Here is a 23019-nt window from a genome sequence, read left to right as displayed (position 1 = left end):
TTAAATACAGCCCTGTAATTTTCACCAGGAACCTTGTAAAATATCATGAATATACATGCATGAATACTAAAACAAGAAAGACCACTCAAAATTCACATGGAAATGCAGCATTTCCCACAACATAATAAATATCCAGGATATCAAATCCACAAATTGATCATTATTCTGATTTAGATTCTTTTTTCCAGTTAAGACTTTTACTGTATAATTTATTATAATAACCTTACAAGTTAAACATAACTAATTGAGAACAGAATTCAACTAATCTGACTGCTGAAATAGCACAATTGTCAATATATAGCCACATATTTTAATTTACAACATATAAAGCTGCCATTTTGGCAGGAAATACACGTCCATATAACTAACTGCTCAGTGAACTTCTTTTTCAATGTATGAAAAAATGTCAAAGTTAATAGTATGAAAGGAAACAGAAGCTACTATTATTTCTGAGATAATTTTATTGCCTTAGCTCTTGGGCTTTGGCAAAAAATATCTTAAGTTTCAATATATATCATATAACTTAAAAACATTATTTACAAAATATAAAAAAATTTAACAAAATACTGTCTTTACACATTTAAAGGGTGCTTTTCCTTTCAATGTACGAGAGCCCTTTATATTTCTACCTCTGATTTTCCCACATGCTTTCAGGATCCCTTCCTCCAGTATTTCAGAGCTGAGTTTTTAATAGTGGAAGCTGGTCTATAATGAAAGTGTGAAGCCAAAGATAAAGGTTGCTATATACCTCACTGATACTCTTCTAGATCAATTCTCCTGGTTAAAAGTCATTTAAACTCCAAATCATACATTTTGCTTTTTACATTTTGCTTCTTACATCTTGCTTCTTTTGTTTTGTCACGAAATATCGCTAACAAACATGTTTTAAGGGTGTTATATCACTTACGAAGATTCTTTCTTCTGAAATGAGTGAAAGTGTTAAGTAAGCACCCACCGCTTCTGTTAACCTGTCCCAACACCTTCTGTTTCTATGCACCAACACTTAGTATGATTTCTTCATAAAAAATACTCAGAGAATGAGATTCATGTTTACTGCTCCTTGCTGCTCTAATAGATGTCTTTTTTAAATGACTAATATTCACCCACCACTATTGAGTTCCATAACCAAGTTCCATAGTCAAGGATCTTATCCTGAGTATGGACCAGGTCTCTCGGCATGAAGGCTCTTTCCTGTTCTTTCTTGCTTACGAGACAGTTTATCTTCCTTGCCCCTCAGTATCTGTTCCCTAAACCACGAGCATATGAACTCAAACATTTTCAGTTTTAGAATCCCAAGAAATCTACATGCCTAGTGTGTGACATTGACATCGATCAGGTAAAGGGACTTCTGAGAGAGCCTCGAGGATCTGGGAATTCTGAGGAGGCAGGTGTCAGGCTCCCCAGCCCAGCACAGTGGGAGCCACTCCCGTTGTACATCTGTCACTGGGGACTCTTGCCCAAGGCTGGAGTGGTTACTTGCAAGTGTGGACATCAGTCATGCTTTCACACCTCCTGCAGCGGACATAGCAGCACCAGATAAACTTGCACTCGCATCGCTCCACGTGCCTGACCACGTGCGTGTTGTAGCCCCTGCCGCAGCAGAGGAGGTTGCAGCCGTCTGCGCCCTCTGATGTGCGGTTGCACTCTCTGCCTTGGGTCCCTGGGATCCCGAGTTTCTTGTCCTCTACACAGTAATTGGGAGACTTATTAATGTAGAGCAGATCATCCTTGTGGATCGGTATTTTCCTCTGATCTTTCTCTTTCCTGTGCATTTTCTTCTTTATTTTGTCTGAGATTTGGACACTGTTTTCATATTTATCCTTCAACAGACGGCCAACCTTTTCGAAAGAAGACATGGTTTTCCAGCATGTTTTCACAGCACAGGAGCCGGAAACTCCATGACACCGGCAGTCTAATGACATCAACTTGGCGACAGCCTGAAACCAACAGGAATTGAGTGAAACATCGTTCATGAAGTGTTTTACTCAACAACAGAAGCACTACCAGCCTAATCACTTAACTTTCTGGATCTGTTTACTCCTGTATAAAAACGATGGTTATACACTTCAATTAAAATAAAATAAAATAATAATAGTTTAAAAATACTTCAGTTAAATAATAGAAATAAAATAATAATAATTTTTAAAAATAAGGATGATTTTGCACGTAAACGATCTTTTAGATGGCTTAGAATTCAAATGTTTTGTCTTTCTCTCCACCCTACAGAACAAACCTTTCTGAGTCTAATTTAAAGCCGCAGACCAGGCTAATAATGTTAACAGAGATTAGCTGAGATAACAAAGGGAAGCTACTTTTATTTCTAATCTCTCATTTAATTTTGGGTGTGAGAGGATGTTCATTAGTGTCTCTATGTTCCCGATACCGTTCATTTTAGCACCTTGCTACTCAGAGTGTGGTTCATGGACCAATAGCACCAGCATCACTTGTGAGAAATACAGACTCTCAGACCCCTCACCAAACCTGCGGAATCAAAATCTGCATTTTAATAAGAGCTTCAGGTGACTTGTATGCACACAGAAACACCTGTGGAACTTTACAAATAACCCCTGAGATTCTTATTTAGTTTGTCAAGGTGGGGTCCAGGCAATGACTTCTACAAAGCTGCTCAGATGATTCCAAGAGCATCCAAGGATGAGAGCTACTGAACTGACAGTTCTCAGGTTTGATCACTGCAAAAGTCAATTATATTCACAGGGGTTTGGGGGGATATGCTATCCCCTGCTCACAGAACACATGAGAAATCCTGACTAACCAACTTAAGTTGGTCAAAAGAAGGGGTTGGAGAGTGCAGTGGCTCCCAGCCAATTCTTCCCCTCTTCTGGAAAATTAATTCAAAACATATGTCCTACTCTTGATGGATCAGTAGCACCCTCCTAACATAGAAAAGGTATAATATTTATATGATTTTTCAATTCTAAGTGCTGAGTTATTCTGTTCAGATAGACGAATTCAATGAGATTACATACATGGGTTAGAGTCCATTGCCTGACACACATTAAGGTCAAAATAAATGCCCCCTGTCCCTGAAGAAGAAGGTACGGTAAGAGTTGAGATAAAATTTCAAATGGGGCTAACCGTGCAAAAACAATACAGAGATTTCTAAAATAAAAGTTTATAGTTCTAATTTCTTACATACCGGCCAGTCAGCATAACTTCCTTCAATCCCCAGAGGATGGCAGGGCAGATTAATAAATCGTCAGGACTAACTGGAGAGTTGACATTCTGTCAACAGGCTGGGTAAAATAAAAAATGGATCTAGCCATTTGATAACTTGGAAATTATGTGTGTAATCTCGCCAAATAAAGGAAAAACCCCACCGCTTAAATTCCACTTACAGTTCTTATCAAAACTATAAAATGACAGGGGTTTCTACTTTGTTATTTTGTACCACAGTTGACATTGACATGTTGGTGGAATGTTACATTTCCTAACAAATTAACTAAAGTTTCTGAACTATCTAATGAGACAGAGTATTTCAAACAATTTGTTATATTTGCAGCCTTGAATGAGAGCATATGGTATTGATTTGTGTAATATTCAATACTTTTTATTAGTGTTTAAAATAATAAACCGAACAACATTTAAACACTGTCTTTTATAGGATACGACACATACGCTTGTTTTGAACTCATGAAACTAAGAAGCGAATAGATATGTCTATTTCTTATTATCTCAGGTAAAATTTACCTTTCAATTGAAAACAATTTGGCACACAAGCTTATTTGGTTAAATTTATGGCATTTGATATTCACAAAGCCTTCCACTTTTAAAAAGTCTCCAGGCAAATAAATGTTCAAATTAATGTGATCTGCCTACTTTTGTTCAGATTTTAAGTGCCCAAAGGATATGAGAAAAAGAGAGCTCAATCAATGCCAGGTAACAGCAAAACAAATTGTCCAAAGAAAGCCAAAAATCTAAGAATGTAATTTTATGTGTTTAAACCTGATCAACGCCCGTTACAGTCATCACTTAGTGATTTAGAGCTGCCTCTCGCTCAGATTCTTGACTGAGGAGCTGACTTTTTCTTTTATTAACCAGTTCAGACATCACCTATGGTGTTGCCAATTTGCAAAGCATGGAGGGCAGAATAGATGCTCACCAAATACTCATTGAATGGTTAGTCTAGCTCACTTGAACAGTTTTAACTCATCCTCTGTTGGTAATCTGAATCAAGAGGAAGTAGTAAAGACCACTTTCTTCAACAAAAGAGTCACTGCCAGGAAGTCAGTGATATTGGGGGACCCTGATCTGGCTGGGTTTTCCTCCAATTCCTCAGCCCACAACAGTGTTAGGACACAAGAGTGACACACTACTGCACAGGTGTGAAGGATAAGAGGGAAAACTGATCTTGAATCCAGGGATACCACCTGCTGAATTTGTATCCGTATTTTGGGGAGATTTTCCTGCCATAGAAAACTAGAAACTTTTAAATACGTGGAGTTAACTAAACTTTCTAGAGATATTTTTAAGGAACTTAATTCATTATCTTTCGATTCCATTACCTTTTTGTCTTTAATGATAAGTATAAGAAAAGAAATAGTATTTTTATTATATATGTGAATACTATTCATATTGGTATTCTAGGATAGAAAGACAAAGAACTTGACATGCAATTTAAATGATTATACCCTTGTAAGACTCCAAGGAAGAAACTTGGACAAATAGGGATAAAATAAAGCAATGCAACCACCACTAGGAGAATGTGATGAAATGCAGAGTTCAAGGGCAGATAACATGTACACACACACACACACACACACACACACACACACACACAGAACTTAACTCTCAGAGCACATTTTCATAAATTATTTTACTTGATTTAGTTTTATAGGAAGAAATGCCTTGCATATAGTAGGTAGTTCATGAACGTGTACTTGCTTATTATTCCAATTTGACAGAAAAATAAATAGCCTGGTTGAGACACTTGTCTTCCATAAGGATAGATGGTAATATATGATATAAAGTCTTTATATGCAGCAGGATAATTTTGGTAGAACAGAGAAAAATGAAAGTGGAAAATACAAATATATTTAAGGAAATTGAATGAACACTCCAAAAATATATATTCTGGAGCTTTTCAGCTAGGATTCTTAATTGATGTCAAATAGCCATTCTGAGATGCAGTGATAGCATAGTGATTTTCTAACAGGAGAAGTAAGAGAAGAGCAAGCGAATGAGTTGTGTGTGGTTATGAGAAAATTCCTTTCTCTACTTCGCTGAGTTGTAAAGGTTTATAAAGATATTAACAGAGGAATGTTTTGTTAACTATTGCAAACAGATGTGCACATTTTGGTGGAATATTTTTAAACTATGGGAGAGCAATTAGGAGCATAGCATTTAATCTACTGGGCTCCCTATGTTAAGTTTTGGTTTGATAAATTTCTGATGAAGGGAAATAGGAAAGATGTATCATTAACACTTAATGTAAAACTAGAAACTGTTTGAGAAGTGGTCTAAGGAGTTAGTTTTGACTCAGAGGTAACACAGCCGGAGGTGATTGTTTTTCGGTAGGTTGCTTTATCCAAGCTTTACAGAAATGACTAAAAAAACCCAACTGTTATGGAACATTTTGTGACATTTCATTTGTCAACTATCAGATGATCTGTTTAAGTTTTTATGAAAACGGTGACATAAACTGGATGGCTAATTGTAGTATTCCTATTTTTCTGACCCATTTTGTCCCTTTCAGTCCCAAAATATATATGAACCTGCTGAAAAGCAAAACACTTGTGTGTTGTTCAAGTACTTGTAAATATCCTTGAAACAGATAAATGAAATTTTGGGGTGGAGTCCATGCCACTTTTTTGAGTTACTCATCATAAAACAAATTATGGAGTAGGGAAGCTTAAAAGTTTGTGAGGTGAACATGGGAAGAATGGAAATATTTTAAGCACACCAAAAGAAATACCTATAAATATTCCAAGTCATATTATTCTCAGAAGTTCTGCCCCTGGAAGACATCACATCGTTCTGTTAGACAATCACCATTCGGCAACATTATTCTTGGAGTCATAACTTTAGGAATGGTGTCAGAAACCAAGTGAGAATTTAAGGTCAACGGTTAGAAAATCATCTATTCTGCTCACAGCACTACTAAGAGCCCATACCCACATTTCTCTGAACGTTTTCCTACGTTTTGCGTTTGGGATTTTGAGATGAGGAAAATCAGCTCAATTGAAGGCAGACCTTGAACCTTACTCAGAAGGGTATACCTATTAGATTAAACTGCTAATTGCCAATATTGAAAATGTAGTTTTTTGTTCTTCCACGTTAGGTAATATCTTGGAAACCTGGTTGATTTTTGTTGTTGTTCCGGTGCTGGTGCTGGTGTTGGTTATTTTTGTTTGTTTGTTTTTTTGACCACCAATGGAAAGAAAAATATTAAAATGTTTTGAATTGTAATAGTTCACGAGAAAAGACCAACAAAAACATCAGTGTAGTACCCTCAAAATATCCAGGTAATATTTTGTAATATTTTAAGATTCCATCTAGACCAATGTGGGGAAAAAAAAAAAAGATTCAGTAGAGAAAACTGAAATTTACACAAAATGCGTATATACCTAAAGGCTGAATTTTTTTGGCGTAATTAGCATAATAGGGAAAACCTCAGTAAAGTGAGGAGATTGTTTTATTGCCAACAAACAGTAGATTAAAATTGATGCTGAATAGTTGTATGTTTTTTAAAAAAAATCAGAATATAAATAGATCAAAGTTAATAGTTACAGAGGCAAATATTGCTACCTAATTTGAAAAAAAGCCACATAAGATGGAATAAAACTAAATAGCTGTCTAATATTGCTAATAAAAATACATTTTAGAATACTTTAGGACTGTTCATAAGTCTGGAGACAGCTTTATTCAAAAGAATGAATTATAACATGAGTTTGAAGTTTTGTTTTCTGATTAAAGCTTTTTTAGTCTCTACCAAATTATTTAAAGAATGACTAAAGAAGATTTAAGGTCTAAGGTGATACTAAATATTTATTCAATTGTTTTCTTGTTTTTAAAATGTATTAATTTGACTTGATGTTTTTCTCTAGTTTAGAGTTTTAAAGAACAAATGTTAATTACCTTTAACCTCTTTTATATTAATATGTTAGAAATAATAAAAATTCCTTTATTGGATATTATTTAAATTGAAGCAAAAACTCATTCATTTAATGATTTTTATATGTAAAACTTTATCAAGAAGAGACCTGTGCATAACTATGGTGTTAGCAGGAGTTACTTTAGTGAGATAAATTAACTTAAAATTTCAAAACAAAAAAATGAAAAGCTTACACAGCTATTTACTGACTTTCCTATTTTCGAATCTTACGTTTTGAATCAATATTCAAATAGAACTGAATAGTCAAATTTGAATTTGAAGTGTTATGGTGACATATTTATTGAGTTTTCGGTTTTTGTATTCTAAACCAAAGTGGTTAAGTAAAGAAAACTGGCTGAAACTTGCAACTATTCCAAGAGAGTTCCATTTATTCACTTTCCAAAAATGTAAAACAAATGCAGCATATACTTTAAATATTCTTAAGAGATACTGCAACTCATTTTAATTTATTGCAGGAGAATGTGGCAGATTGCAATGACTACTTTGGGACCTTTACAGGTTATTGAATATTTACAATAATATAGGATATGTGGTGATATTCCCATCCTGAAAAGATTATTACAAAATAGAAAATCTATATTCCTAAGAGAGGTTTTGACTGTTTTTGGAAAGTCACTATGAATTACCAAGTAATTCAACTATGTTGTAGAACTCAAAGCTTATTATGTCAATATTCATTAAGGTAAATACATAAAAGTTAAATTAAGCTACAAATTTACTCCATTTTAAGAAAATTTAGCATTAAAAAATTCATAAAAGAGGTTAATTAGATGTGATTCTTCAAATTTCCCTCTCCCTAGATCTTTAATATATCTATATTTTTAAATATCAAAATATTTAATATATCTATAGTTGCTTTACATTTATCTGTATTTATCAGTTTTTACAGTGGATCTACATTGCTCTGTAATAACACAACTACTTCCCTTAAATAAATTTTGTTTTACAAAAAATATTGAGTTGTGAATTCTTTAATGTATTCAAGAATGTTTTGCTAGAGAAAGTAAGCACAGAACTGATAACTTCTTTAGATGTCATTGCCTACTAAAATATAGATTTAAAAATATAATGAAAATTCAAATTTGAAAAAATGAAATTTGATTCAGTCCCATTAGAAAGGCAGATACTGTAAGTCTTATTCTGGCTCTGCAACTAACCATCTAAGAGGGTGGAATAAAGTGACCCAACAGGCACTTGTACTTCTGTTATTTTGTAATTGGTGTTTTAGGTATACGAACTATAAAATCACAAATATATTCTATAACAAGATTCAACTCACATCAGATGGAAACTTAAACTAAATCAATATGGTCTGTACAGGCTCATGAAAGAATATATATATATATATACTTGCTGTTATACATATATAATAAACATACACATAATTTTACATATATATATACACACACACACACACACATATACATATATATTCTTAGACTGCAAGCGTTTGGTTTTTAAACCATTTTGTCAGATTGATCCAGAAGCGTAATCCTAGTGTTATTTACCTAAAGGCACTGGATTTCTATTCCATTTTCTAATACATACCTGCCTTCCAGCTTCATTGTTATGTAGGTTCATTGTTAACAGTACTTTGCTTTCTTTTCCCGTGGTGTTTCTGAGGGGGAAATCTAGGAACTTTCTGCTGAACCACATGCCATACTGGACATCATCAGAGCAGCCCCCCCAGTGCCAGCCTTCACTTGCTGAGCCGCCGTTCTGCAAGGTGGTGTCACAGGAACACTCGGTCATGTTGCCTGCACTGCATGACCTGGTCACAGAATGCACCAGGCCTGCAGCCATCACAGCATAAATAAATGCTGTTTCCTTGGTGCCTAGAATAAAACATAAGTTGCTAAATGAGTGAGTCATACCGTTCTCTGTTTATGTTCATAACAAAGTCTTCTACTTATCTTCTTATCAGGGAAGCAACTTTTCAATGGGTGCTTTAATGAGTACATATTTTAAAAAGGACAATTTCATATTGTTCTCAGCTTTTAAAAAAGCAACATTAATTTTCAGTATGATTTTCCTATATTGTATATCATAAATTGTCCTCATACCTTAATATCATCTGTTTATTTTTTAAATTTGAAATGTATGTCAGCATCCAGCTCAGCACTTAACAGACAATAAAAATTCTATAAATACACGTTGAATTTAAAATCCCTCATATGGATACGTAAATAGTGATACAATGCCCAAAGGAGTCCCGCTCACCCTTCTCGTTAAATTTAAAATGTGTTATCAGAAAACACAAGCTGAAAAATTTGGTATGACTTTTGTTGTATAAAAAATACACGTCAGAATGCAAATTATAATTAAGCAAAGACCAAAGCAATAAGGAGATAAATGTTGCAGTTTCCTTTCACATCAAAGACTGATTTTTTCAGGATATCCTGAAAAACAATATTAATATGAAAGTTAAATATTATATAAATATTCTCATATACAGTATTATATCCTCTTACAGTATTAAAGGCAGTTAAAGATAATTGAAATGTCATCAGCAAAAAAAAAAAAAAAGAATTGTTATGGAAAACAATTGAATATTGAATATGGATGTAACACACCTGCAATAGGTTTTGAGCTAAAATTTTTGAAAATTAAAGTCCCATTAAAACAGTAATAAAATGGACTAGAAGGGACTCAGCAGGCGACTTTTTCCCCCCCCTTTGGAGATGTTTAGATTGGAGTAGAAACGTTATCACGTCGTTGTCCAATAAACCCTTTCAACAGCTGATGCCTCTACATTTCAGCAACTGTGAAGAACACATCCTCTTCTTCTTCTTTTCTATTTTTTCTGCAGGGAGTCAGGGCTCCTTCGGAAGGGTGTGCCGGCCAAAGCGCAGCGGGGCAAAAGCGATGCTTTGGCGGCGGTGAGTGTAGGGAGCCGGCGGGGAAGGGTCAAAGGTGGAGGGGGAACCGAAATGAATGTGAAAAACAACTAAGAATCTTTCAGCGCCCAGGGCCTGAAATTCTTTGAATCTGCTGATACCTCTGTACCTTTATCCTTACCAAGTCACTGCTAGGCCGGTAGAAGTGTTACTGCAGCTTCCCGCGCCGCGGCTGTGCGCACAGGAGGGAAAAGGTAGAAGGAAAGGAATAGAGGGGAGAACTAAAGTAGTGCTCGAGCTAGTCTCACGTGGGGCTGCCCGGGACAGTCCCTTTAAAATCGCCATTATTCCGTCTTCCCGGTGCTGTAAGGAGCCAACCAGCTTGGGGCTTCGCTGCAATTAGCCAGGGCTCGGTGCGCCGCGGAGCTGCTTAAATCAAAGCAGATGCGGCAGCGGCATTCCCTGCAGCCGACATCATGTTTCTCCAGCTGGTCACCCACGTAGGGGGGCGCTACGGGGTCCGAGGGGTCGGCGGGGTGGAGTGTCAGCTTTTCCCCAACTCCGGCCGGGCGCCGCGGGAAGGAGGAAGAGCTACAGCTCCACGCGCCCCGCTCGGGACCTGGGGTGTCACCCCGTCCAGGACCGCACCTGCACCCGGGTCTGGCTTCCGTCGTCCCCAATTTCATTGCACTAAAGGACCTCTCTGGGGATTGAGGGAGCGACGGGACCACGCAAGCACTCTTTATTTACAAGAATTAGAGGACCTGCCCTCCGTCCCGCGCCAGCTGCGAGCGTCCCGTGCCTCACCGCTGCTCAGCTCGTAGGCAAAGAGAGGGCTGGTGTCCGGCGGGGCGGCGGCGGCCGCCAGGCAGTTCCATCTCTCGTATCTGAACTGGCTCCTGCACTCCTGAATGCCCAGTCGGGCGCCCTCGCAGATGCTCGGCAGCAGGTACGGTTTCCTCTTGCACAGCTCCTTCTGGCGGCTGTTCAGCGGCAAGTTGGCGCAGCCCAGCTTCTCCGGAACCCCAAAGGAGGCGATGCCCAACCACCTGTAAGACACGGCCGCCCCTAGCGTCAGCCGCTGCCCTGCTCTCCTCCCCAATCCCAGATGTTTACCCGAAATTTAGGTCGTCCGCCCTAGGGTCCCGCCTCTCCTCTCCAGCCTCAGCTGAAAGTTCCCTGAGGCTGGGCATCCCTTTTGCCACAAACCCCGTGCGCCCCTGCTGCCCCCGTACTCACATCCAGTTTCCTTGGGCTCCGCAGGGGAACAGCGCGAGCAGGGCTGCCCACAGCGCGCACAGGCGGGACAGTCCCAGGAGCGCTGCTCTGTCCATGGCCCCCGCATGGAGTCTCCCAGGCCCAGCCACTCCTCTTCGACCTTCCCCAGCCAGAGGCCCACCAGGACAGAGGTCAGTTCCCCAGCACCAAGTTGTCCCTCGCCTCCTTTCTCCCTGCAGACAACGTAAAAAGAAGGTCAGCCGTAGTAGGTAGGGGCTCTCAGCAGCCTTCTCCTCGCGAGCTGGGAGCAGCGTGAGGAAGTTGGGAAAGTAGCTTGGGGCGCTTCTCCCGAGACGAGTTGAAGATGTGCCGGAGATGCGGGAGCGTCCCTCGCATTCCAAGGTGAGAAACTTCTGTTGATGTAGCTCTGTCTCCATCGCCCCCGGCCTCTCCTCCCATCTCCTCCCCCTGGCCGCGCCTGGAGCCTGATTGGCCCAGCAGCGGCCCCTCATCTCATCATCCCGGCTCCCATTGGCTGAGAGCAGGCTCCGTGGGGGGCGCTCGGGCCCGCTGTTCCCCGACAGCCGGTCCAGATCCTGTGTTCCTGACCTTTCCTCCTGTCACAGTTTCCCGAGAGCGGGTCTCTGCGGGAGGGGTATTGATTCAACCCGAAGATTGATAGGGGCGCTTCTGTCTTAACAACCCTGGGTGAAGGTGTGGGTTGAATGGGCGATGTTTGAGTTCCACCCACCCCAGTCTCATTTGGATTAATGACCCTCTGGGTGGAGTGGATGGAAAAACCTCACTACCCCCGTTTCTTACCTCTCCTTCACCTCACAGGAGAATAATCTTTTTGAGTCAGAGTTGGTACCAAAAAATTGACCTTTCAACACCCTGCTTGAGGTCTCAACGTGTCAGGAGACTTTAGCGAATGAGTGAAATACTTGTCAAGCTTGAGATCGATCATCGTCTGTGCAGGCATTTACTTTTATCGAAAGGGAAGATTCCAGCCTAGCATCTAATCTACCATATTTAAATTGTGTTAGGTGATTTCGTTTTACGGTTTTGCTTATTGTCCGTAGTCTTTGAGAGCACTGTCAGAAGATGGAGGGCACAGAGAGAATGTGAGTGGGAGCTGTCTGGAGAGCTCTAGAAAGATGAGGGCTGTGTTCTTTCCCTCCTCTCCAATGCACACTATGTCTCTCTTGGAGACTTTGGACAGGGCTACACATTGAAGACAAATTTTAAAAGCTCACTTATGAAACACCTACTGTGTATCCACTATTGTGAGAATTTATGAAGATCCCTTCCCTTAAAGGCACAGCCTTTCTGGCCTTGTCTCCAGCCATGGAGACAAGTCTGAAACAAAATAGTTTGAGATAATCAGTAAAGGAAAGTATAGAATCCAGCAAGTTACTCTTTGGAGCCAAAGAGTTCGGAAGCAGGAGAATGTTCTGGTGCCTGGAAGTTTAGGGAGTTTAGTTAACCAGTGTTTTCCAGGCTAGAAGATCTCTGGGGAGAACTCTGAATTCAGGTGGCACATGCTTAGCTGTGGTATCAGAAAACCCTGTCTCACCTAGTTGGTGACAGGGAATGTTTATCAGAGGCATCACCTGCTCCTCAGAGGACTTCTGAAATGTTAGTAAACTCTCAGGGTATACCACCTTAGTGGGTTCCAAAATCTAGACTTACTCAAATTAAAGATTTACTTTATTAGCTTTATCCTCAAATAAATGATTTTATTTGCTGCATGTCTCCTATATCAGCCCAGAGCAATAAAAGCTCACTGAAATTCCCATCCTATCCCATTCATTCCTTTATCCAACAAATATTTATTGAGTGAACGCTATGTACCAGGTCCTAAAGCCACATTGTAATTTTTAGAGAGTCAAGTTGATGATAGGGTATAGTTACTGATCCAGAAATATTTTGGCTAATGGCTAGTGGCCTCTCTGAAAATCAGAGGCTTCATCCAAGCTCACTTTATTCTGTGAGCCTCTCCATGAGGGATAGTGGAGCATTCCCTGCTGAACTCCTGCCATGGGGCCCAGTACACGAGATCCTGGTTTTGAGCACAATTTACTGAACAGATTAACAACGTGGTGAGGAACATCCCGAGCAGATATCCAAGTGGCCCAAATGGTGAAACTAGAGAAGAGGCTTCCTCTGCAGGGGTATTGGGGAAGAACTGGGGGAGTGGAGAACACGAATACTTTAGGTTGATTTTTCGAGCCAACGATGGTAGATGTTTTAAGGAGGTTGCTGGACTTTTTTCCTTTAGGAAGATATACTGAGCCTCTGTTACGGGTTAAAAAGTGGGGATAGCACTGAGTTAAATGGTAGCGGAGTTCATAGCCCAGTTGGCAAGACAGACAAGGGGGCAGGCAATCACAGCCAGAGCAATGAATGCATTGGGGAAGTATTGTGGGCCGGGAACACACACTGTAGGATTACTTAATCTAGTTTGGGAGTGGGGTCATTTGAATGTTGCCTTTGTTGTTAGTCTAGGGATCAAACACTGTCCAGGCGTCCAGATAAACCTTTAGAGGGGCACTCACAGTATTCTATTCTTAGAGTCTAAGACCACTGGGTCAACTAGTTTCAAATCCAAGGCGCAGTTTCAGGGCCTGAGTGGTCCTGCATCTTTTCTGTGTGGTCTAGGGCCTTAGGGGTCATTCTGTTCATATCTCTAAAGCAAAGGAGACTTACTTCCAGGAGATGGTCCAGGTGAAGAATTAAGCTTCTTATTCAACAAGCAGACATTTGAGTGCCTATTCTGTGTCATGCACTGAGAGCCTACATGTCCCCTGTGTTTTCTCTCTTATTCTCTGTCTCTCTCTTCTCTCTCCATCCAAAGATTCAAACCCTTCAAATGGGTGCTCATTTTATAGATAAAGAAATGAATTTGGAGAGAGTAAGAAACTTGCTCAAAGACACTCAGCTAGAAGATAGTAGAGTCAAAAATCGATCTTGGGCTTCCCTGGTGGTGCAGTGGTTGAGAGTCCGCCTGCCGGTGCAGGGCACACGGGTTCGTGCCCTGGTCCGGGAAGATCCCACATGCCGCGGAGCGGCTGGCCCCGTTAGCCATGGCCGCTGAGCCTGCGTGTCCGGAGCCTGTGCTCTGCAACGGGAGAGGCCACAACAGTGAGAGGCCTGCGTACCGCAAAAAAAAAATAAAAAAAAAAAAAAAAATAATAATTTAAAAAATCGATCTTATTTTAGAGGTCTTGTTCTTCCTACCACAACGTACTGCTGCAGAACTTGATTAAAAAGCACTGCTTTTTTTTTTTTTTCCTTTTTTTGACCAAATCCCAGGTATCTGGCCTCAAGGTCTAAATTCCTCTTTTGTGGCCTGTGGATCTTTATAACACAGTTCACAGATCTCTCCATCAAAAGAGATGTTCTGTTCTATGAACCTAAACAAAAACCCACAGTGGGTGGGTGGGTCTCCTGAAGAGGTCTCCCTGAAGTCGGGTCTCTCAGAGGCAGATGGCGGTCTGCATGGATGCCCTTCCATTTCACCTCCACCCATCCCACCCCACTCCCACTTTGCTGTCTGGCTTTTGTGGACTGGGAGGAATAGTGGAAAGAACACTGGGCTGAGTTGAGTGACTGGGTTTCCAGTCAGCAGGTTATAATCTTGGGCAATCAATTTCACTTTTGATCCTCAGTTTTCTCACCTGTAAAATGCTCAAAAGCTCTTTCGGATCTGAATCTCTTACTGGAGTTTCCACAGGGCTGGAGGGAGGGAGGCGGTAGGCATGGTGTGTACGTGTATGTGGTGGGGTGGGGAGACTGCATTTGCTAGTGAATTTGCACTCCTAGGAGGAGGAAGCCTAGCGACCGGGTTTGTCTACCTGAGAGAGGGGCCCCAGTTCTTAGGGTGGCACAGGCTAGAGTTTTCTGGCCCCCATTTTGTATCTTCTGTTCCACTTTTCTTTGTGGATTTTAATTAAAATGAATTATTTTCTTTGCAGAAATATCTTAAGGTGGTTGAATTTTTTTTTTTTTTTTGTGGTACGCGGGCCTCTCAGTGTTGTGGCCTCTCCCGTTGCGGAGCACAGGCTCCGGACGCGCAAGCTCAGTGGCCATGGCTCACGGGCCCAGCCGCTCCACGGCATGTGAGATCTTCCCGGACCGGGGCACGAACCCGTGTCCCCTGCATTGGCAGGCGGACTCTCAACCACTGCGCCATCAGGGAAGCCCTCAAATTTTAAAATGTATTATAATCCTGTCAGGTCACAAGAAACTTTATTTAGAAGATAAAAGAAGTTACAGATGTCTTCTTTATCCTGGAATATGAAGGTGAGGAACTCCTTCAGAATCTAATTTATATCTCTTATTAATTTGAAGTGGTTCATCTCTACTACCATGAGTGGGCATTATGCTCTCTATTTAAAGTTGGAGAATAAAGTAAATGATGGGTCAAATCCAAACATATACGCAACTACACATTTCAAATTGTTTATTTCTTTAGCAGCAAGAAGGACTCTCATTTCCTATTTATTATTTCTGATTTTGTAATTCAGAGAGAGAACAAAATATTAACTGTGTGATAGAACATAACCTGGTGCTTACTGTCTTATGCAAGCTTTCTAAAAAATGTTGTAAAGATCATACCACTAATTGTTCAAAATGGGAGCTGAACTTATATCATCTCATGATCTGAGCCCAGCTACCTAAAATTTGATTAATGCTGTTAAGCAAAGCACAGTGTAACTCCAAGTTTGCACAGATTACTGAAGCATCTGTAGCTTCTTGATCTGGCAAGAGGGGTACATGAATTTGTTTTCCTAGCAACGGTAAGGTGTTTTGAGCTACATTCTGGAAAAGGGGATTTAGGAGGGAGAGCCAGAGGAAATATTCATTTCACTCAAAGAAGCTCTTCAGAGAGCCTGCATCTCTGACCATGGTCCTCTCTGACCAACTGGGCCGGTTGGACCAAGATAAGTAGCTGGCCAGCAATAAATCCCACTTCTCATCCAGGACAATTGTAGATTATTAGCTGTAGAACCCAGGGGAGGCTGTGCCTTCTGGTGGTTTTCTCTCAGTCCCTGGGAAACTCAGCAAAAAGTCTGCCTGCACAGATATGCCTTGGACTCTGCCTCTGGCAGTCCATCAGAGGACGAGACTTCTAAGGGCCCTGTTGTAAGAATTTCTGCTGCAGATCACAGAGACTTATGTACTGGAAACTGATACCAGAAGCACCCCAGCTGGTCTTAACTCTCATGATGGAACAGAAGACCAGAGGTGACTTTTTACATAACTGGGTCCTCATCCATTCTATTTTAAATTCCACCTGGATGCTACCAGTGTGGGATAGAGCACAGGCTTGTGACCACTGGCTCTCAGGAGGGGGTGGAGAATGGCATTCTGGATGTCCTGCTGTCCTTTGGTGGCCTGAAAAGCCCGACTTGGAGCAGCAGAGGAGACACCAGTGAAAGAACTAGGAGAAGGGACAGGAGTTGGAGAAGGATGCTGTCTTGCTTTGTAAATTTTCACAACTATGAAAGTAAAAAAATTTTTTTTTAATTTACTTGTCCTAGAAATTAAGATCGAAGAAGACTCAGTAAGTGTTAATAGAAAGTGGCTTATCTCTAGTGGTATTTGCACTGATTATGCAATCTTTTCGGAATGAGGGAATATGTGTAAAATCCTTGACAAACAAGAGTGGTCACTATTTGTCAAAACTGAAATACATGGAGAATGTTGAATCTCTCCATACCCCTTTTCAAAACATTTTTTTCTGAACTCTGTATAACAAAACAACTCAATGAATGAATTATTATCGAGTTTAAAAAATTATCAAGAAAACTTCAAAAACCTGGACTTTCATATTTTTAGGAGTACTATTTATGGAGAGATCACTGGGATGTCTATTATGGAAAAAACCAAATTTTCTCTTTTTTTTTTTTCCTTTTTACTAAAATCAAGCAATCTCAAACTTTAAGGGAGAAAACTTGGAGGGAAGAGTCATTTAGAAAGAATCAAGGGTGTCTATCTTATTCTAACTGTTGGTCTGCATAATTACATTTAATTGTTGTGATGTAATTCTGCTGTCAACAAAATGCCAGTCAAAAATCAGCAAATGCTGAAACTGCCTTTGTATTCGAGGTGGTTGTCCATACGTTTGACCATTGGCTACTGTCCTCATCATGGGTGGGCAGCACGTTGAAGTGAGGTCTAAGTCTGGTCAAGCGACAGTTACCATTTGGTGTTTACTCCATTTTCACACTAGATGAATCACATTTAAATTTAACTTTAATTTTTTCACTTTCCCCACTGAAACCTTTAATGATTTCTTATTTACCCCTCCCTATGTTGTAAACCCTTTGGTTTGACTTTGAAAAATCCTTCATTCAGGATTTCTCCATAGCTGTCCTTTTTGATTAAATTCACTCTATTTCCTTATGGTCATTCTCCCTAGGCAGCCCAATGTTTTTCTTCCCTTTTCCACTAGCAGGGCTTGCATGTTACTATTTTGGTTTCTTGAGAAACCCTGCCTCCATACCTAGAATTTTTTTTTTTTTTTTTTTTTTTCGGTACGCGAGCCTCTCACTGTTGTGGCCTCTCCCGTTGCGGAGCACAGGCTCCAGACGTGCAGGCCTAGCGGTCACGGCTCACGGGCCCAGCCGCTCCGCGGCAAGTGGGATCCTCCCAGACCGGGGCACGAACCCGTGTCTCCTGCATCGGCAGGCGGACTCTCAACCACTGCACCACCAGGGAAGCCCCATACCTAGAATTTTTTCTTTCTTTTTTACTTACCCAAACCTGCCTACCCATTCTTTAGGTCACACTTCTTCAGGGAGTCTTACACAGTTAATCATATTAACACCCCTCTCTGCCTAATTTCTACTTCATCTGAGGTACCTATCAGAAAATGTATCGCTTAATTTACTTTTGCTTTCTGATGGTTTAACGTGCCTTCACTGTAAGTCACCAATTACATTATAAACCTCTTCAAATCAAAGAATATGAGGAATTCTTTTGCACGCCCCCACCAATGCCTACAACAAGGCTGAGTGAGTTGAAGGTGTTCAATATTGGTTGTGTGGTTGTCGTTTTAACAGAGGAGGCATCTCTCATAACACTGGAATGAATGAAGCATAAAGTTGAGAGCTGTCAGCATTGACATCATCTACTAATTTGCCACTTTTCAACTGGAAATTCGCCATGACTTGTACCTAGGACGTTGCATAGTACGGGCCACATGGTCTGCACAATTTCCAACGGGACCATCAGATGGCTGGGTCTGGAGTATTCGCAGCTTCGATTTTTGCTAGTGTTCAAATCAGTAAACACACTGATACTCTTAAACCTTTCTGACAAATCTGTAGCCATGCCACGTGCTCTTTCCAGGTACGTCTGTTGAACTCTGCTAATAACTCAAACTCTTACTTGAAGTTGCCTCCAGAGAGTGCTTTTATTTGAGTCAACAAGTGCTCAGAGCCCAGGAGATTTACGAGGGTTCAGAGACATAAACATGAACGGCGTTGAAGGTGTGAGGTGTGTTCCAACTATAGCCCCCTCACCTTCTGTTAGTGATTACAGGAAGGGAGGCATCAATACAAAAACAGCTGACTTGAGGGCTCTCAAGTTCGCAATCTGATGAAGTCTTCTGGTGCCAGACCAACTTTTGGGGTTGTCACATGGCTTAGTGAAACAGCTTCCAAAATGGGCTGAAAACCACAATATTGATATACTGGGCCACGTGCCAGAACAGAGCCTGAGTCCAGCCGATTGGGTAAAAGATTTCAGTTGCTACTTCAGCACCAGCGTATTGTCTGCAATCCCCAGGGCACACTCACGAAACCAGCACCAGACAAATACAGTGGAGCCACTTTTTCATGCTGTTTTGGGGAGAGAACTAATATTTGCCTTATAGGTTAACTGCCTTATGGCAGGCTTTGGCTGAAAGGAGTTTTCCTTCAGGGACTGATTTGGCCTTCAGCATATCTTAATCTTATAGTGATTGTTGGCAGTCCAGGGTGGGGTTCAGTGCTGGAATCTTCCCCTTGATACTCCCCTCCCCTCCCTGTCCCAGGGGTTCTGATGAATAAAGCATGCAGAGAACTGAACCAGTTTGGGCAAAGTATCAGGTTTATTAAGTGTAAGGCTTCCTAGTCAAGCTAGATTATGCAAAGTGAAGTTTTCTATTCCTTCCCCCTGAATTGAAGACAGCAAGGCTGATCCAATAGATCCACCCAGTCTCACGCTGAAAAACTGGACCTGAGAAAGGAGGCTGGCAGGAGGCCACAGAACGTGGAGAGGACAGCTCACTCTACCCGAGGATGTCCAGGCCTATGAAGAGGGCAGGTGGGGCCATCTTGCTTTGGAGGTACCCACTGGTGACAGGGACCAATGGACTGGCCACTCTTTCTCTGCAGGGGAGGAGTAACCAATGAGGTGGGAAATAGGGTACAGATTTCCTCACCATAGAAGAAAGAAATGAGAGTACAGAAATGTTGAAGGATGTCCTTTCTTCCTTGGGCACACAGAGCAATGTATCAGTCTGCTACCTACTGTAAAAGGTAGCATGGCAAGCCCTCGAGATAGATGGGCAGGCAGATGAAGAACCTCTTACGGAAGCTATTGGCAGGATAACTATGACACAAAGGCTGTGGATGGTATTCTGAGAAAAGACAAGCTATGCAGTGATAATTAGTATTAGTGTAGGGACTGGTGAGTAGAGGGCACATCAATACCCATTGCAACACTAGCCCCCTGTGCCCTTGGAAGCTCTGGTAAGATACAGATTAACCCAGAGGAGCAGAGGGATGATTTCAGCAAAAACCATGGTGTCCCTGAATAATGTCATCCTCCTCTACTTATTTAACCTCAGAACACATTATTTGGTTTATTTTTCTGCTTGTGGTTTCCTTTGGTAACAGTGAAATTAATTCATGGTCCCTCACACATTGTCATCTCAGGCAAGTGGCCCAGAAGCATGTTGGGTGGTCTAGAGTAATCGATATAAGGATAGAAAGGTGGATGAGGAGAAGTCACAAAATAGGTAATCAACAGGAGGCTTAACATCAGTAGGCTAAATTTGAGAAATATATTGTAATATTGATGTATATAGATGCTCATTAAAATATTTTGATTCATTTCATATGCACAATTATTTGTTGATAAGTTGCATAAATTTTCAGACCAGACAAAACATGTTAGAGCTCCTTGTGATTGCATACAAAGAAATATGCTATATGTTTTCAGGATAATTTAAATCATTTGATAACACTTTTGATGGAGGGTTATTTTTGTTAATCGCTTGCTTTAAGGTGTGTCTTCACTTGGCCCTCAAAAATGAACAAAAGAAAGGAGTTGAACGTCATAAATGTATTTCACAGCTGGAGAAAACAGAAGAACCCCTCAGAAAGAGTAAACTCAGGCAGAAGGCTCTAGGGGAAAATCTGGTTCTTTGTCATTTCTGGCTTCTAGAAGCCACCTGCATTCCTTGGCTCATGGTTGCTTCCTCACCTCACTCTGACCTCTGCCTCTACTATCGTACCCCTCTCACTGACTGTGACCCTCCTGCCTCCCTCTTACAAGGACTTTGGTGATTACATTGGGATCATGTGGATAATCAGGAATATCTTTCCCTTTCAAGACCCTTACCTTAATTATTCCTTCAAAATCTCTTTTGCCAGATAAGGTAACCCATTAATAGATTCCAGGACGTAGAACATTGTAGTGGGTTGAGTGGCAGCTCTCCCCAAAAGATATGCCCACTGCCTAATACCCAGAACCTGTGAATGTGATCTTATTTGGATTTTTCTGAATTATATTTCTTTGCAGATATAATTAAGTTCAGCATCTTAAATGATATCATCATGGGTAATCCGGGTGGGCCCCAAACCCAATGATAAGAGTCCTTATGAGAGACGGCAAAGGAGAAGACAGATAAAGAGAAAAAGGAGGAGGCCGTGGGAAGACTGAGGAGCAATGCCCCAGGGAATGTTTGGAGCCACCAGAAGCTGGAAGAGGCAAGGAAGTATTCTCCCCTAGAGCCTGCAGTGGGACTGTAGCCCTACTGACATCATTTTTTTCAGATTTCTGGCCTTCAAAATTGTGAGAGAATAAAGTTCTCCTGGTTTTAAGCCACTCTGTTTGTGGTATTTTGTTATAACAGCTCTGAGAAAACAATACAGATGTGGACATATTTGGGGGGCCATTCTGCTGTCTAACACAGTATATTAATGATTTTTTTTTTTTTGCAATTTTCTTCCCCCTGCTTCTTCCACATTGCTCTGTTCTGTTTGCTTTGTCTCTATCTGTCATTTTAGAAGTTTGCCTCAGATATCTGGGAATCCTTGTTTTTGCTCATGATTATGAGTGGAGCATTTAAAGCCAATTAGCTCTGAGCATATGGGTAGGACTTGTTGATTTTAGATTTTATTTTAGGGTAATTTCAGTGGGTCATTTTATTAGCAAATCTTTAATATCAGTATATTTATGTCTTGTATCTTAGAATAGTCAGGTTCCCCAAAGAAGAGTATTCTAGTCTCCTGTTTTGATGATATTGGCCAATGTTCTTCAGTCTAGCGCAGGAGAGGACTTGAGAGGTCTAAGCATTGTGGAGGTTTGTTCATCTGTTTGTTTTAGTATGATCAGGCTTGTACAGAAAATCTAATGAAACCTCACTGAAATATCTTGATAACTTAAAGTGTTAAGTTTCTACACTGGGAACACTTGAATCAAAATAAAGGACAACTTTTTTTTTTTTAATTTATTTTTGGCTGCATTGGGTCTTTGTTGCTGAGCATGGGCTTTCTCTAGTTGTGGCGAGTGGGGGCTACTCTTCGTTGTGGTGTGCGGGCTTCTCATTGAGATGGCTTCTCTTGTTGCCAAGCATGGGCTCTAGGCACGTGCGCTTCAGTAGTTGTGGCACACGGACTCAGTAGTTGTGGCTCACGGGCTTTAGAGCGCAGGCTCAGTAGTTGTGGCACATGGGCTTAGTTGCTCCGCGGCATGTGGGATCTTCCCGGACCAGGGATCAAACCCGTGTTCCTTGTGTTGGCAGGCGGATTCTTAACCACTGCACCATGAGGGAAGCCCAAGGACAACTTTTATTACAGGGAAATGTTAAGAAATACAATTAGCAAGTGGGCTACCATGGTTAGGTTTATTCCAAAAACAAGAAAATTCTCATGATTCTGAAGACTAAGCTAAGAAAAAGATAAGTCCTTTTCAAAAGGCAGTTTCAAACTAATGATTAGTTAGTATAAAATAAGACATTTTCCTTTTGTGACTACAATTAACCTCTCTCTGATTAAGAGCATCTTTGTATTTTGTCAGCAATGTAGTTACCTAATGGCTGTAAAACCAAACACACATCTGGATAATTGAAAATTTTAGCTTTCAGCTAGAGACTATGACCCATTGTTGCCTGCTTGTGACACAGCCTCTAAGTTCCACTTGCTGAATTTGTGGTTAAATTTTAGACCATTTTGGCTGACTGATGATCATGACAACAAGTGACATCTGCTACCATTTCTTAAGGTTTCTAAACCCCCTCTTTCTTTCTCCCCTTAATTCCTCTCGCTCCCATTCCTTCCCTTCCCCTATTCTTCTCGTGTTCTCTTGCTTCCTCTTTTTAGTTTTCTTTCCTTCTTGTAACCTGATGGTCAAAACTGCCTTGCCTTCCCAACTGGTGTGCTGCTGAAAAAAACAAAAAAAAGCTGATATTTCTGGAACTATAAGAATTTGCAGTTTACGTGTTTGAATCCTGTTCCTCCAAGAAAACTTTTGCCAGTGGTTGTCTTTCAGTACGACATAAAAGTAAACACTTGCAAAGTCGAGCACACTCTGTTTAGGTTAAAAGTTGTGCTT

General features: G+C 40.8%; 1 protein-coding gene across 1 annotated transcript; it reads right to left on the bottom strand.

Annotated features, from left to right (window-relative positions):
* Positions 1–1472: 1472 nt before the first annotated feature.
* On the bottom strand, positions 1473–11424 carry WNT16 (Wnt family member 16; the record flags this gene model as incomplete). Its single annotated transcript, XM_079711751.1, has 4 exons — positions 11209–11424; positions 10777–11018; positions 8681–8967; positions 1473–1937 (listed from the first exon to the last, which is right to left on the bottom strand). The coding sequence occupies exons 1-4, from the start codon at positions 11301–11303 to the stop codon at positions 1473–1475; spliced, it is 1089 nt and encodes a 362-aa protein (XP_079567877.1). The 5' UTR covers positions 11304–11424.
* Positions 11425–23019: the final 11595 nt, after the last annotated feature.

This window comes from Hyperoodon ampullatus (genome assembly GCF_949752795.1).
Source record: "Hyperoodon ampullatus genome assembly, chromosome: 9".
Lineage (NCBI taxonomy): Eukaryota > Metazoa > Chordata > Mammalia > Artiodactyla > Ziphiidae > Hyperoodon > Hyperoodon ampullatus.
The sequence above is the reverse complement of the archived record's forward strand: the minus strand, read 5'-3'. Positions and strand labels throughout refer to the sequence as shown.